The sequence below is a fragment of the Suricata suricatta genome, chromosome 7, assembly GCF_006229205.1.
Source record: "Suricata suricatta isolate VVHF042 chromosome 7, meerkat_22Aug2017_6uvM2_HiC, whole genome shotgun sequence".
Lineage (NCBI taxonomy): Eukaryota > Metazoa > Chordata > Mammalia > Carnivora > Herpestidae > Suricata > Suricata suricatta.
In genome coordinates this window covers 117,018,410-117,035,103 of record NC_043706.1, presented here as the reverse complement: position 1 = coordinate 117,035,103, position 16,694 = coordinate 117,018,410, and the positions used below count along the sequence as shown (strand labels likewise).

The following is a 16,694-nucleotide window of genomic DNA, read 5'->3' as shown; positions in this document are numbered from 1 at the left end:
ATCAATTTCTTTGTGGTCCTGAGGATGTTCCCTAATTTGGGCAAGGGGAGCCCCTTCATGTCTATTCCTATGTCTTTTAATACAAACCAGTTAGCTTAGAGTACATGTTGCAAGCAGTGTCCTCGGCTCATCCTGTACTTTCCCTGCCCCAAAGCTGGAATCAGTCCTTTTTCCAAGGAGCCCTGGTACTATGTTGTGGATAATGGAATTTAGAAATAAGCTTTGGGGGGCTGAGTATACTCACTGCTATTGTGACATCACTGCTTCTAAGACGTTTTTTTCACTGGACATATCTCGCAAGTCAAGTTTTAAAAGCTCAATGAATTCATAGTGTGACTTCCAATTTAAATTTTAAATTAGCCTTATTATATATTTGTATGTTTTTGCTTTACGTGATGGGAAAACTTGTCTGTAATATAGGTTGCGAATATTTTCTCCCAATCTGATATTTGACCTTTGATTTTGCAATGCAAATTTTTTATAAAAGCTTTTATCATTCCTGGGTTTGTAAAGAAATTCACTATGTTTTCTTTGAAGATTGGTAAAGCTTCATTTTTAGCATTTAAATCTGACCCATTAAGAATTTCTTTTCCTGGTTTATGGTGTGAGGTATGGATCAAATTTCCTTTCCTTTTCTTTTTTTTTTTTAATGTTTTTAATGTTTTTAATTTCTTTTTGAGAGACAGACAAGTGTGAACAGGGGAGGGTCAGAAAGAGAGGGGATATAGATTCTGAAGCAGACTCCAGGCTCTGAGGTAGCTGTCAGCACAGAGCCCGACGCGGGGCTTGAACCCACAAACCATAAGATCATGACCTGAGCCAAAGCTGGATGCTTAACCAACTGAGCCACCCAGGCGCCCCTCGAATTTCCTTTTCAAAACATACATTGCATCCCAACCCCATGTATTAAAAAGTATCTCTTCCTTTTTTCATGTGATTTCCTTATGTAATTGGATCCCTTTCTGAACAATTGTAATATATTTTATTGGTCTACTTGTCTATTCGTGTGTCACTACATTTTTTTTAATTGCAGAGACTTTTTATAATACATATTGATATTTAGCTCTTTTTATTCTCCAGAATTTTTCTAGGTATTCTTGCATATACTTCTATATGAATTTTAGAGTCAACTTGTGCTCTGGCAAAAAAAACCTTTTTTTATTGAAATCACACTAAATTCATATATAATCATGGAGGGATTTGGCCTTTATATAATGTGACATGCTCTTGTTGCAGAATAAGGGATGTCTATTTGTTTGAGACTACTTTTATGTCTTTTAGAAGTATTTTAGCATTCACATTATTTTGTACATTTCTTATATTCAAGTATTTTATCTTTTATTTTGCTCTTATCAATGAGGTGTTCTTTGTCATATATCTTCTTTAATGTGTTTTTTTAACATTTACTCATTTTTGAGAGAGAGATAGAGTGCAAGTCGGGGAGGGGCAGAGAGAGAGGGAGACACAGAATCCGAAGCAGGCTCCAGGCTCTGAGCTGTTAGTGCAGAGCCTGACCTGGGCTTGAACCCTGGAGCAGTGAGATCATGACCTGAGCTGAAGTCAGATGCTTAACCGACTGAGCCACCCAGGTGCCCCAAGTGTCATGTATCTTCTAACTAGCTGTTTGAATATGTAAAGGATCTTAATTTTTGTATATTAAATTTTATGTTGTGTTCGCTTTCTGATGTATTAGTTCTGTTATTGAGTATATTACTTTTAGCAGTGATTCTTTTGAATTTTCTAGTTACAGAGTTATATTATCTGAAAAATAGTTGTATTTCTTTTTTAGTTCTCAAGAATGTTTGCAAGCTGTGCATAACTTTATGTTAAATTTGGCTTGAAAGAACCCTACCTTGTAAAACTATTCTACTGGAATATAATACATTTTATTTCATTTTTCTTAGCCAAAAGTAATCAAAGCATAACTCTTTCTGCCTTATATAGAGATTCTTGATGATTTCTAAAACTCAAAAAGGATGCATAGTTCTATTGTTGCCTGAAGCAAAAGACTCCTAAAAAGGGGTCATGAAAGGGAGAATCAAGGTTCTCTTGTCCCTAGCACAGTGCCTGTGCTTAGTGAGTAACCCATAAACATTTGGTGATGTCCATAATATTACTGGATATATATTTTGACTTTAGAATTTGGCACATATTCTGCCTTTTTTTGCTTTTTCAAGAAATCTCATCCTCTTTGTTCTCTTTTTCCTTTGATCATGGTCTTGAGTTGAAGATGCATAGACTAGAGAAACTATAAAATATGTAATTCTGCTGTTCAAGTCAGTCAAGTACAGTGGGGTAAATGTCATGTTCTAGTTTTCTACAAAACAAAATACCTAACCATCTCGCAAAAAGTAGAAAATGTTTTCCATTATCGTCTCTAAAGTGTGTAATGTCTGGAAAATTAAGAAATATTTCAAGTAACACATTTCAGTTTTACAGTAAGTTCAGACACATTACCAAAGGAAGTAGTAAATTAACATTTTTGAAAGCAGTCCTAGAAGATTAACTCAAACATTCTGCATGCAGTTAAATATGTCTTGTAGCATGTGAACTCAGCGGATACGGCATAGATTCCATTTATTCAGTTCAAGAATTGAGGGCCTTCTGGGTGTTAAGCATATGGACTAGGCACTGTAGATGCAAAGATGAATAAAATCAGGGCAGGGCCTTGCTACAGGGGCCCAATGTGCCAATGGGTCTGGAGGGTTTGTGATTTACACACATAGGTTTCAGTCATGGTGCTGCTACTCATTGGTTGTGTGACTCTGAGAATGCTACCCATCTTCTAATTTACTTTGTAGAAGCCACTACTGTGGAAACCTAAAGAAAAAAATCACAAAAGCAGCCAAAGGAAAAAACGCAGGACATTCAGAGCATAACAGTAAGAATTGATGGCTTTGTTCTCATAAGAAGCAGTGGGATAAAACCAGTAAATTGCTGAAAGACAATGACTCTCAACCTAGATTTCAGTACCCAGCAAAATTAGCCTTCATACATGAATGCTTGCCTTTAAAGTCTTTTCAGAAAAATAACACAGTCATCCACAGAGTTACACCATGAGAGATTCTACAAAAGGTTCATCAGTCTAAAGGAAAATAATCTCAAATGAAAACCTGGAGCTGCAGGAAGGAATGAAAACACTGGAAAGGATCAGTACATGTGTAAATATAAAAAGGTGATTTTTCATTCTAATATACTACTGACTGTTTAAAACAGTATCCTGACATAATGTGAGATTTATAACATGTGGAGGTAAAATATAACAGTAGCATAAAGAGTGGAACAGTTAACGGAGTAATACTGTTTTGAGATATTTATATTGTTTGTAAAGTAGAAAATCGTAATTCAGGGTATACTGTAATAAAGTAGAGAGATGTATTACAATCTCTGGCTACTAAATAAAATACTAAAATGTGTGGCTAACAATGTAGCCTTTGGGGATATAAAATTGAATAGTAAAAGTATTTGATTATCTTAAAAGAGTATGGAGAAGGGAGGAAGAAAGGAATAGAAATAGACGCAATGAAATAGCCAGATGGCAGACTTCAACACAGCCATATCAGTAATTGTGTTAAAGGTAAATAAACATCAGAAAGCAGAGATTGTCAGACTGGATAATCTAGTGGTAAGTATCTATTGACAGATTGGTTTTTTTATTTGGTAGATTGATTTACTCTACAAATGTAATATTTTTAAGTTTAGAATCGTGAAGTATCCTGATTTTTAAAATACACCATAAGTTAGACCTTTTAACCATATTACTGCATGCTTAATATGTTTAGTGAACAAAAATTTAATTTAGAATGAGCACAAACAATTGTAGTTTCACTTTTTTTGTTTCCCAGAAAGTTAAGTGTATTAGTTAGTCTTCTTCAGAGAAACAGAACCAATAGAACGTGTATACACATCGATTTATTTTGAGGAATCAGTTTACACGATTGTGCAGGCTGTCAGGAACAAAACCTCCAAGGTTAGTTGGCAGCCTGGAGACCCAAGGAAGAGTTGCAGTTCAAGTCCAAAAGCAGTCTGTTGGCAAAGTTTTTCCTCTTTCAGAGGAAGTCATTTTTTTTTTCTTCAGGCCTTCAACCCATTGAAAGAAGCCCACTCTCATTACGGAGAGCAGTCTTCTTTACTCAGAGTGTACTGATTTAAGTGTTCATCTTATCCAAAAAATACCTTCACAGAAACATCTGGAATGTTTGACCAGATATGCGGGACTGAGGCCTAGCCAAGCTGACACGCAAAAATAACCAGCACAGCAACCTATTTATTATGAGCTTTCACTTATCATCATACTTTAACAAAAGTGAAATAACAGAGATTTTTAGGGTAGAATTAGTAACATGTTTGGGAACATTTTTTCTTAAGCTTTTTTTGTGTATATTCGTTACTAAAAGCTTGAACAAACATGTAGTAGTTGTATTTCCAAATTGTATTATTTCAGTTGGCAATCTAAATTTAAAACAAAGGTTATATCTTTGTGTCATCCACTTCAAGAAATTTTAGTTTCCACCACCTTCTTATCCTGAAATTGAAACTGTAAAATACATAGTTGTTTTTTCTTTGTAATTGTATAAGCTGAAGATGTAGATTTGGTTTTTTATTTTCAACATTTTGAAGTTACTTTCTAATTGGATAAGAATTTTAAAATTAGTAATCAGTCTAGGTCAGTGTTATAGGAATCTGATTACAGTAGTGAGAACACACATGGAAGATGCTCCCTGTTCCTGAGCCCATGCTCTGACCACTCTTATTTAAAAGCCAGTGTCTCAGTGGTGCCTGGTGGCTCAATTGGTTAAGTATCCTACCTGGTCTCAGGTCATGATCTCACAGTTTGTGAGTTCGAGCCCCGCATCAGGCTCTGTGCTGACAGCTAGCTCAGAGCCTGGGGCCTGTCTTTGGATTCTGTGTCTTCCTCTCTCTGTGACCCTCCCCTGCTCACACTGTCTCTCTCTCTTTCTCTCAAAAATAAAAATAAAACACTAAAAAAAAAAACCTTTTAAAAGCCAATGTCTCATGCCAAAATTCTCAGTGGATGCAGCCAGAAGGGGCTGTGGGGAGTGTGGGCACTGGGGAGGTGGGGGTTTCACCATTTGTTCTGTATACTTCAGTATTACTAAAACCTCACAGTAAGAATCAACATTATCTGAACATTTTCTAATATGTTCACTTGGGGTTTAAAAACTTTTTATTCAAGACCAGTGTTACTCTATGAATAAAAATGTGTCTTTCCATGAAAGTTAAAGATTTTCTTATTCTTAAGACAAAACTTTTAATTTGCTCTGTAGTATTTTTTCAAAAAGAGGACATCTCTGTTTTACTCAAGTCTTGAGGTCAGAAATTATAATTTATCCTTTATAATTTAACTTTTATCACTGATATCAAATAGCCACTCAGTAAATATTAGTTGATTGCATAAGGTAGTATGCTGCTTTATACATCATTGACTAATAATAGCTGAATTTTCAAAATGAAAGAAAAGCCATGTTTTTTTTTAATTGTGTTTCGTGGTACTTTGTTCATTTTTAATATATTCTTGCACAGTGATAAAAAGTGATTGTTTTATGACACTTTTACATAATCCCTTATTGTACTTGAAGAAGAATGAGTTAAATGCCTGTAAATGGGAGGAGCTGTTGTCTGTTTCAACCAGAAATTGTGCTAATTACTCCTAACAATACTTACAGTTCTCACTTTTAAGCAGCCTTGCATGTGAAAGCCTGTAGCATTATTTGAAGGAACTAGAACTGTTCTGATGTCCTAACTCACATGTTGGTTTGCTGATGGACAGAGATTATAAAGTAAATGAGACCCACACCTCTGTTCATTTTTAACTTGAGCTAGACTTTGAACCAGTATCTTTACAGATGAGATGCAATGTGTTATATACTTAAAAGCTGTTTATTACAAAGAAATGCAGTAGAGGAATTCGGAACAAAAAGATAAATCCACACATGATAAAAGGATTTTTCTCAAGTTTAGCAGTCAATATTATCATTTTAAAGGAGAGAATCAGGGGGGACTTTTTTTTTTCCAGACACTCCATGGTGATTGAATAAATAGAATATGGCATAGTAGGAAGTCAAATGATCAAAGAGAAATTCAAGTAGATTTATTTATTCTTTTTGAGAAAATAAGGAAGTGATTCCTTTTATAGCCTTTGTGGTATTTCTTTATGAAAACTTGATGACCTCAGGTCAGAAATAAAACTTTAATGGAAGAACTGCAGCAGAGTGGAGATAATGGTATAATTTTTGAGCCAAGAGCAGGATATGGACACATCTTACACTATTGCTAAACACCATTTGAAGGGGAAAATGGGCTCAGCTCACTTTGAGTTGGGTCTCTTAGTTAGCTAAACTCTCCAACTGTTTCTAACCAAAGAATTCATGACAGAACTTTAAAGGATGCTCCCATTCAAATGAGACTTTTTTCTCGTACGCTATAGAAGTCACCTCTTACTGAGATAAATTTTTTCACAATAAAATGGATAGGTATAATAAGCAAATATCTATCATCTTTTCTTTTCACAGGGATTATCAACATAGAAAGAAAGCCTTGTAACCATCAAGTAGCTACAACACCAACGGTAAGGCAGTCTATTTCTGCATTATTAAAATGATAAGCTACAAAACGGTACTGGTTATCATGACACAAAATGCCATTGTAGAAACTCTTGTAAGCTCCCTTTTGCCAAAAGTTATATCCCTTTGAGAGAATTAACCTCATGTTTTCTAACTTAATGAGAAGACCATACTAATTTTTGCCAAGACATGGGGACATATGATATCATTTTTACAGGTACTTGTTTATGTTAGTGTTATAAATAGAATTGTTTTTATTTACAAATATTTTATATTTTAATAATTTAATATAAGTCTTCACACAAACTGATTTCCACTGTTTTTTAAGTGAGTGTTATTTTGTGCACTAAAATCATTGTTTAGAGTGAATATTTTTTAATAGCAAAAGAAGGTCATCATGTTTCATTTCTCTTATGGATTACTATGCTTATTTATTATAGAAGTGAAAACTTTTATCCCTCTTCTATTACTGCCAGACAACAAAGGACATTTAACAATTATAACACCTATTCACTATTTTAAAGATAATTAGATAACATAGAAGGAAAACAATTAAATTTCCCTTCTATTCTCTGAATATAATATTTGAATGAAATATTTATCAGTGGCCAGCTCCCACTTGAAATATTCATAAAACAATACAGACTAGAATATATCTTACTCTTCACTAAGCATAATCGCGTTTCTCTTACCCTTTCTGTATGTTAAGTCTTTCAAACACTCCATACAGTTGATCATTTCCTGTTAGATTTGGTAATGCCTTTTTTATGAAAATAAAGGGAATATTAAGCTATATTTGAAATTTATTGATACCTCACTGGGAGATTGACTCCATTTTCCATTTGTAGTAAATTCGCACGATTGAGCCAGCCTGCTTGATAGCTTACTGTGTGGGGCTCTGGAAAAGAGTGGTGTTTGAGGAATTCAATACCAGTGTAATCGTAAAAGTCCTTGGCTATTGCGTGTGTTGCAGTTATTCTTTAGTAAGTATGCTAAAATAGTAGTCATAACCTGTATACTGTATTCTTTAATATTAAAAAAATGAAGACTAGCAATTATGGAAAACAGTTTTTTTTTCACTCAGGTGTAGGTCTTAAAAGTTGAGGTGTCTGAACCCATCACTCCTTGAGGAGACATTCAGGTTTTACTTTTTCTCCCTTTTGTGGGTCACTGCACTGGGGTGGGGGTTTATGGAAAGGTTGTATCTTGGGCTCCCCTACACGCTTCCATGTGGTTTGCTTGTTGTTTGCCTGTGGGGTAGTCATCATTCAGCTAGCCTTCTGGTTTTCTAAGAGGAAATTGTTCCACAGGGAGCTGCAGACTCAGTGTGTCAGTGGGGGGAGAGAAGTTGAGGATTTTCCTGTGTTACCATCTTGAACTGGAACCCCTTAATGTATTTGAAAAGGAAGCTGATTGGATTATTCTGCATATTTATGAAATTCGGTTTATTCCTATAGGCTTTCCTACAGCACCTGTGTTTCCATTTATGGTTTTGCTGGGGGTTTTTTGGGTACATTCTAGAACTTAAAAGTGTAATCTAGTATTTTTTTTTTTTTGCTTTACTCTGTAGGCTGATTGTAGATTTCCACATTAATTAAATGATGAACTAGTAAAACTGACTTTTCATGAAATCATGAGAAATCATGGCGTAAATGTTTATATTAGTGCCCCAGTGGTCTCAGAATGACTCCAAAGAATTGAACAGAATCTAATATATAAAGGTTTAGATATTGTTGGTCTTTTGTTTGTTTTTTCAGTTGGATTATTAAATTATAGCTCCTAATATATTAATAACATTTCCAATCTCTATAAAGTCATAAGTTTTAATACGCTTGGTTTATACAGGCACACCCCAAACACGCATTAGTTCTCCAGGCTCTCACTTGAGCCAGGCTGCATTTTGGTAGGTTTTTCTGAGCTCCTTCTGTCTCTTTACTACAAACTCCTTAGTTTACTAATTTACTAAGTTTACTGCTGCCCCTCATTCCCGTATAGTCCCCTAGCTTGTTGACAGTTGACTTTGGCCTTTGCTCCATAACTTCTAAATAGAATCACACATCTGTTCATTACCCAGTGTCTTCTGGTCCCCAGGACAGGAAAAGTCTGATTTTCACAGACACGGTGTTACCTAATTTCCATCCTCTGTATGCGTGTGCCCTTGCTTTCCTTTAAGGGTTTAAGAGAAGAAAATGTTTAGATAAAAGAAATAGGAAAAAGTCTGTCTAAAACCTTAACAAAGTAGGTATTTGTAAGTTCAAACCTGGTACTACTCTACCCCCAAAAGGAGAGATACTCTGGGGTCCTGAGAAGAGAGAAGGGAGTGGCCCAGGGTTTCAGAGTGGCAGAGGCCAGGTCCCTGAGTGGCTTCCTGGACCGATTCCTCACCACCAGCCTCCAGGTCACCTCTCTGTACATTGTCACCCCACCTCCCTGTTGCTCCAGGTCCCCTCGTGGATGGTTTGGGCCTTGGAGAGTGCTAGCGGCTAATTTCAGCAGTTCGGCAGGTGAGGGAAATGAGACTTTTTCACGCCTCTATCAAAAGCTGTGTTCCTTGACATTCCAAATCGGAATGAACTTTTCAGTAAATCCGGGGCTACGGGGGATAGTTTGATCTGACATGACGCAGTGTTCTTTAAGTAGGCATAGGTTCGCCTGAGGACAAAACCATCTCTTTGCTGTGTTCTCTCCCACTCTCTTTGTAACTTACTTGTTTCCCTTTTTTCCTGCATTTAATACATGAGCTTTAATTTGTTTTGTTTGGGATTTTTTTTCTTTCTGACATTAGTAATACCCTGTGAGTTTTTGAGAGGCCTTCAATTCAATAGAAGTAAAAGAGCATTGTGAGCTCTTAATTTTGTTCATATCTAAGAGTATATTTTCAAGTTATTTTTTCAAGGACTAAAAGTGAGAGGTGTATTATCTGAGTATCTGAATCTACGTATTTTAAAATACCTCAGTTGTGCTTGAATAAGACAGTTTGCTAGGGTTTTTAATTATTTGGACATAAATTTTTCCCCACAGAATGGAAATTGATCCTCTTTTGCCTTCTGGTATTTAGTGTTTTGGGAGAGACATTGGGCATCTGCCTGACAGTTCTGTTGCTTAGGTAGCCTGTTTTGTCTGCTCATGTATCACAGATTTTCTTTTATTTTCTTTATACTTGATGTCCTAGTTCAGTCTTGATGGTTAAATATGTGGTGGTTTTTCTGTCCTAAATGGTATTTACTCAAACACTTTACTATTATTGGAAAAGCAAATAAGACATTAGACAGTCATGATATTAGGTTATGTGAAAATAATTAGATCATACCACTTTAAGAACAAGTTGCTGTTAAGGGTACTATCAGACTTAGATTAATCAGAGGTCATTGTCTGAACCCTGAAATGCAGGTGTAAAAGTTAGTTAATAGTTAAGTAAGCATAGCTTGAGTCTCATATTTACTTTAAATGAAGGACTCATTTGTAAATCAGAGAAAAATCACAACTAGCATAAGGAAATCTCTGTATATGTCTGGTCTTATTTAGGTTATTACAAACCTTCCCATAACCTGCTATGTGCATAGAAGTTCCATAGCTTTGTATGTTTTCTGGTGGAATTAAAACATGGCAAACCATGCCATATATGTGCAGAATTTTTAGTGATTTGAGAAGAATTGTTTTTGAGTCTCTTCTAGTGAAAACTGATAGGTTAAAAATTCAAACAGCCTGGCCTATTGTATCAACTGCTGATTTCTGTAAAACTCCTGCATTCCAAACTTGCAACACAAGTTAATACTACTGTTTTCTTCTTCCTTTATTCAGTGATCCCACAGTCTACATTAATGAGAACAGATTTTCTTTTAACAAATGGATTTTCTAGCAGTTGATATAATTACAGCTTGCATCAGTCACAACAGGTTGAAACAAAATCCAGGCTATCTGATTAAGATTATACCAGTTACGGGATACTTCCGCCATCCATCTAAATACTGCATTCATTATTAGGAATTAGAATATTCTAGGTTGATTGGAAATTTGAATATTCATTCATTATTCTTCAGTTTGTAAGTTGAATTTAACAAACTTTTAATTTATTCATTCTGCAGTTACACTTCTAGGTTTTCTCAGGGCTTGATGATAAGTTTTTGTCATGTAATTTTTCATCAGTAGTAAATTTTCATATGTTTTACAGTATTTTACTATTCTGAAAATATATCTGAGATGTTCATCATGTTGCTTACCCTTTACACTAAACTTATTCATAAAGTTATTGATCTGAATCCTACAAATTTAAATGTATTCAAAGACCCTTTTGGGTTATATGATAATCTGTCCTTAGTCTGCAACTTTTTTTAAGTTTATTCTAAGAGAAGGAAAGAGGGCATGAGCTGGGTGTCGGGGCAGAGAGCATGAGAAAGAGAGAGAGAGACAGACAGACAGACAGTCAGACTTCCAAACAGGTTCCACACTGTCAGTGCAGAACCCAAGGCAGGGCTGAATCTCAAGAACCATGAGATCATGACCCGAGCTGAAACCAAGAGTTGGACACTCAACCAGGTGAGCCCCCCAGGTGCCTCTCTGTGACATTTTACATTGCCTTTGTTGTTAGGTGTGTGTCATTGTTTAGCCCACTATGTAAGTTCATAAGATTGCTATATAGTCTGTTATTACACACGTGTATAATATGCCTTATACATATATTTATGTAAAATTTGTCTTTCACCTTTTAACATAATATTTGGGCCTGTTTATTTATGGATACAGGAGTTCAAGTCAAATGTTTTTGACCCAAAGGAAGCACTTTCTTTTTCCCAATTTATAGAATTTTCCAGGAATTCATAGTATGCACACTGGGGTGAATGTGCCCCTATAAAACTCATAAAATAAAACCATGGCCAGTCTCTTCCTGTAGGTAATTGCAGGGTGGAGAGGGAACCGATAAACTATAAGCTTTTATAACTTGTCATAAAAGAATCTGTTTCACTTATCAATAAAGTAGCAATTCAAAGCAGTCCTGTTGAAATTCAAATACAAATGCAAAATAGGTTTTCCTTTAAGATCACTTGTGAGTTGTCCTTAATATAACAATTTTATTAAATATTGTAGATGTTGTTTTTCCACATGTTGTAAATTATGATGCTTTATGTAGAGTTTTTCCATTAGCATACTTTCCTGACATTGATGTTTTTCTTAGATTTTTTTCCCCCGAATTCTCTTTTGATGTGATGATTTTTAGAGAATAATGGATTCGATTTTAGACATGTAAATTTCAGGTACCCAGAGGCCACGATCCATTGAACTGTTCAAAGAACTGAGAGTATAGGCTTGAAACTCACAAGAGAGGATGAGTTTTAGATCTAACTTTGCTGTGCGTGACGGAGCCAGATTCTACAGCTGTGGGGCCCAGAAGGGAGATGTGGGAGTCCGAAGGCTCAGGCAGAAGCTGTGAGAAGTCCTGTGTGTCATCATGGGCAGGGAGCAAGCACATTCTTCACAACAGGCATCCAAAAACCCCGTGCAGGGGCGACTGGTGGCTCAGTCGGGTAAGCGTCCGGTTTCGGCTCAGGTCATGATCTCACAGTTCGTGGGTTCGAGCCCCGCGTCGGGCTCTGTGCTGACAGCTAGCTCAGAGCCTGGAGCCTGCTTTGGATTCTCTATCTCCCTTTCTCTTTGACCCTTCCCTGCTCGCACTGACTCTCTCTTTTTCTCTCAAAAATAAGTAAAAAACAAAAAAACCCACAAAAACCCCATGCAGGAAGAAGGCACATATCCAGTCATTACAACAAGCTGAGTCAGAAACCAGTGTCCTCCTACTCACCTTCCAAACCCATTCTCCACAGAGCCATTCACCCAAAGCCATACCCAAACTCCGTATGGCCATGCATTTAGGATCCAGTGGTGCACCTCACCTATTCCCAGCTTTTCCCCAGTACTCTGAGCTCCTTGCAGTTCCCTGAATGTGTCTGGGCCTCTCACATTAAGGATCAGTATTCAAAGAGCAGGATGAAGAATGCTTGAGGCCAGAACCACATTACCTGGCTTCATGTCATGTTCGGCGACTTTTGTTGCACATGACTTTAGGCAAGCTTCTTTTGCTTTTTGTTTCTGTTTTTAAGTTTCTTCATAAGTGGGGATAATAATGCCTACCTCAAGGATTGTTGTGAGGAATAAACGAGTTAAGATGCATGGTACCCCACTCAATATATTTTTGTAAAGCAGATACTGAATATCATTTCATCACAACAGATGGCCAGATACTAAGGACAAGAACATATGACAAGCCTGAGAAGTAAAACTAGCTCAGTAATCAAAGGGAGGACACCAGGGTCCCAGGTAGGTCACGGGCGTCAGGAACAAGGGAATCTGATGAAGGTTGCCAGGAGGCCTGCCTGTGTCTGGGCTAACCTTCTTTGTTTTTCTCTGTTCACTTTTTAAAGTTTGTTTTAGAATGTGTGCATTTATTGCATGTTCTGATTCCAAAGGAGTCCCCTAAACTGGGACTGTGTTGGGCCACCCTCAGTGTGTCATCACCATATCCATCAGTTCTATAAGTCATGACAGCCAGAGTGATCTTTTTTTTTTTTTTTTTGGTTTTTATTTATTTTTGAGAGACAGAGACAGTGCAAGCAGGGGAGGATCAGAGAGAAAGAGGGAGATACAGAATCTGAAGCAGGCTCCAGGCTCTGAGCTAGATGTCAGCACAGAGCCCAACTTGAACCCATGAGCTGTGAGATCATGACCTGAGCCAAAGCTGGATGCTTACCTGACTGAGCCACCCAGGTGCCCCCAGAGTTATCTTTTTAAAATCTAAGTCATAATAGCTTACCCTCTGGCCTAACACTCTTCAATAACTTCTCCTTATGTTTAGAATAAGACCCAGGCCCTGTAGGGCCTTGTATGACCTGGTCTCTACCTATAATACTCTCTGCTCTGATTTTCTCAAACACAGCCAAGCTCTTTCCCATTCAGCTATAAACCTTTGAGCATTTGGTCTCTCTGCCAAGAATATAAACACCTTTTACGTAAAAGCCCTTTTCTTTAGATCCCAGTAAATGTCAACTTTACAAAGGACTTTCCTTTACCACTCTATCTGAAGTAGATACTCCCCACCTCGTCTTTATTATTGCACCTTGTTTTTTCCTTCTTAATATTTGTCCCCATTTTTAAATTTTTATGTAGTTTTTTTTCTTGTTTATCACCAGTCTTCCTCAATAGGATTTAAGTTCCATGAAAGCAGGGACCATGCCTGTCATACCATTGATTATAGACTGTCATTAGGTAATGCATAGATGGATAAATGAAAATATGATGAAGCTATAGAAATAAATAAGAGCAAAGAGACAGGCTGGACCTGAGGGATGTCCATATTCTAAAGGTCGGAAGAAGAACCTTCACAGAAGACAGATGAAGTGAGAAGAATGTCAGAAGAGCTCAGGAATAGTGTAACATCTTGGAAGTGTGGGGAGTGTGGAAGTGGAGGGAGTTTTTGTTCTGTCATTGGTCGTCAGAAACTCTGGAGGGAGTGGGAACGGGGCCCTAGGAAGGAAGCTGGATGGTCACATTAGGAGCCATGGTGAACTGGGAGAATTCAGGAGGCCCGTCACAAGAGGAGGGTGGAAAATAGAATAGCAGTTCATTCAGCCTTCTGTGTATGTCACTGACTTATTTCACAAAAGAAAGTAGCATTTAGCAAAAAGGGCTGTTGTGAGGTTAATCTATATGAGTGCAAAGTAAATGTTTTTCCATGTTCTTCAAAAGTGAAAAATTAAATTTGGGTATTTCTACAACAGTATTACATTCAAAATGAATATCTCTCATAAGAAATGATCCAGCAATATAAACGGGGTGGGAGAAAGATGCAAACCAAATTTTAGCATTTGGCAAAGGAGTATGGTAGGGCATTTGTGATAAGGTCCCATGCCAAGGAACCTATTTGTCTAGTTGGTAAAATGAGGAAGGTTGAAGAAGTTGATCTTTCAAGTCCATTTTTGGGTCTAAAGTTCTGTGAATCTTTTTCAACTGTCTTTACTGTTCTGAAAGAACATATTAAAGCAGAAAAACTAAGCAAATCTCTTATAGTCATCCCTTGAGTGCACAATCATCATTTCTCTCCCTCAGCTCGTCCTCAGGATTCAGTTAGAATTCACTTCCTTATGTTATACACATGGCATTTATGTTCACCACATCGTGTAACAAATGCCCATCACCATCATTGCTATTGGAAATTTTGTGCCTTTTATGTGTCTTCACAAAAACTGTCTTCAGAAAACAGGCTGTCTTCAGAAGATCAAAAACTAAGTCCCTTCCTATAGGACTAAATCTCTCCACCTTCATAAGCCCAGTACATGGTGAAATGATGCCAAATAATAGAATATGGTGTTCAGACATCTGTGCAGGTTAGCCAACAGATGGTTTAGAGAGCTTGTGTAGAAACGTGGGAAAAGGCACTGGGCAGGCTGCCTAGGGTTCTATTGAAGGAATGCCCCGTTGTCTTTTTTTGTCCATTTTAAACTTTCACTATTTTTCCTAACACAGGAATGGCACATTCAGTTACACAAACTGGTAGAACTTGAGAAATAGGCTAATCAAAACCATGACTCAAGAACAAGTCAAAAGAGCTAAATATTTTAAAATAGTACATCCAAAACATTTGAAAACAAAAGAAATTGAAATCATTTTATTAGACTGCAGGTGAGATACTTTCTTGGAGAAGCCAACGAGATATTCTAGAAGTATGAACACATGGTTCCCATAGGACCGTACTCCAGAGGAATCGTTTTGGTCATTTTCCCTCTGCAAGCAGCAAAAAGAACCAAGTGCTGGAGAATGTCTGCTCCCTTACAGACTTAAACTGGGAAGACAGGAGGCGGAAAGCAGGAGCCCTGTTTAATGCCATATGGGGGAAGTGGTGATGCACCCTGCCCAAAACACCTGCTTAACCCCGTAACCTGTTTCTTTGTAGTACTGACTGTTATCATAAGCAAGGACAGTCTATGGTATCAGCTAGCTTATATGCATTGATAAATAGATGAATAATGTCAGTATGAAAGTAGAGGGATTTTTTCTGCATGTTTTAACTCTTAAAGCAGTCAGAGGCGACCTTCTCACAGTCTAATGGAAAGACTGAACAATTTTTTTTAATTTAGTTTGAGAGAGAGAGCACGTGTGAAAGAGAGGGAGAGAGAGAATCCCAACCAAGCTCTGTACTGTCAGCACGGAGCCAAACATGGGGCTTGATCCGTGAGCCATGAGATCATGACCTGAGCCTAACTCAGGAGATTGACACTTACCTGACTGAGCTACTCAGGCACTCCAAGACTGAGCAATTTCTAAAAGCTAAAGTACCTTTTTGAGTCGTTATTTTAGTAGCTTTAGTAACTGCTCGTACAAATGAAAAACTGCTAAGACAGTTCTCCTAATTTCAAAACCCTATTGTTTGATTGATCGAAGTCTAAAATGTTTGGATTTTTAATTTTGATAAACTGGTTTCTATTGAAAGTAAATCCTCTCAGGGCACCTGGGTGGCTCAGTCGGTTAAGAGTCCGGCTTCAGCTCAGGTCATGATCTCACAGTTTGTGGGTTTGAGCCCCGCGTCGGGCTCTGTGTTGACAACTAGCTCAGAGCCTGGAGCCTGTTTCAGAATCTGTATCTCCCTCTCTCTCTGCCTCTCCCCTGCTCATGCTGTCTCTCTCTCTCTCTCTCTCTCTCTCTCTCTCTCTCTCTCTCAAAAATAAATAAAAAACATTAAAAAAAATTTTTTTAAAAAGGAAATAAATCCTTTCAAGGACCTGCATCTCAGAGAGGGGTCTCATGGATGCTGGGTAAGGGCTGCGATCTCAGGATTGCCTGACAATAGTGTTGAGTTCAAATGCCAAGATTTAACCCCACATTAGTACTTTGATTGGGATTGTCACTGTTTCCGTCAGAGCCCTACTTATAGGGCTCCATAGATTTTAAGTCTGCAACAACCAGGTTTTTTCCAAAAACACTATCATATTTAATTCTCAAGTGTACAGAATGAGAGGTCTTATAGCAGAAAAACATATAAAAACTCAAGGAATTCATCTCCCCTAGTAAAATATATAATACATCAAGAGAAGGAGTTTGGGTTTTATTTTTGTTTTTTTTGTT

At 37.2% G+C, this 16,694-nt stretch overlaps 1 protein-coding gene across 10 annotated transcripts in view; it reads left to right on the top strand.

Annotated features, from left to right (window-relative positions):
* The window catches only part of AHI1 (Abelson helper integration site 1), a 194,186-nt gene that overhangs the window by 104,495 nt on the left and 72,997 nt on the right, over positions 1–16,694 (top strand). For 9 of the 10 annotated variants that reach the window (XR_003910543.1, XR_003910544.1, XR_003910545.1 and 6 more), the window contains one exon: positions 6,534–6,589. Coding sequence is in view for 7 of the 10 variants with exons in the window: in XM_029943881.1 (XP_029799741.1) it covers positions 6,534–6,589 (56 nt within the window). In the remaining 3 variants the exon portion in view is untranslated. Of the gene's footprint in view, positions 1–6,533; positions 6,590–7,432; positions 7,520–16,694 lie in introns of those variants that run through there. The other variant, XM_029943888.1, reaches the window with a different exon arrangement.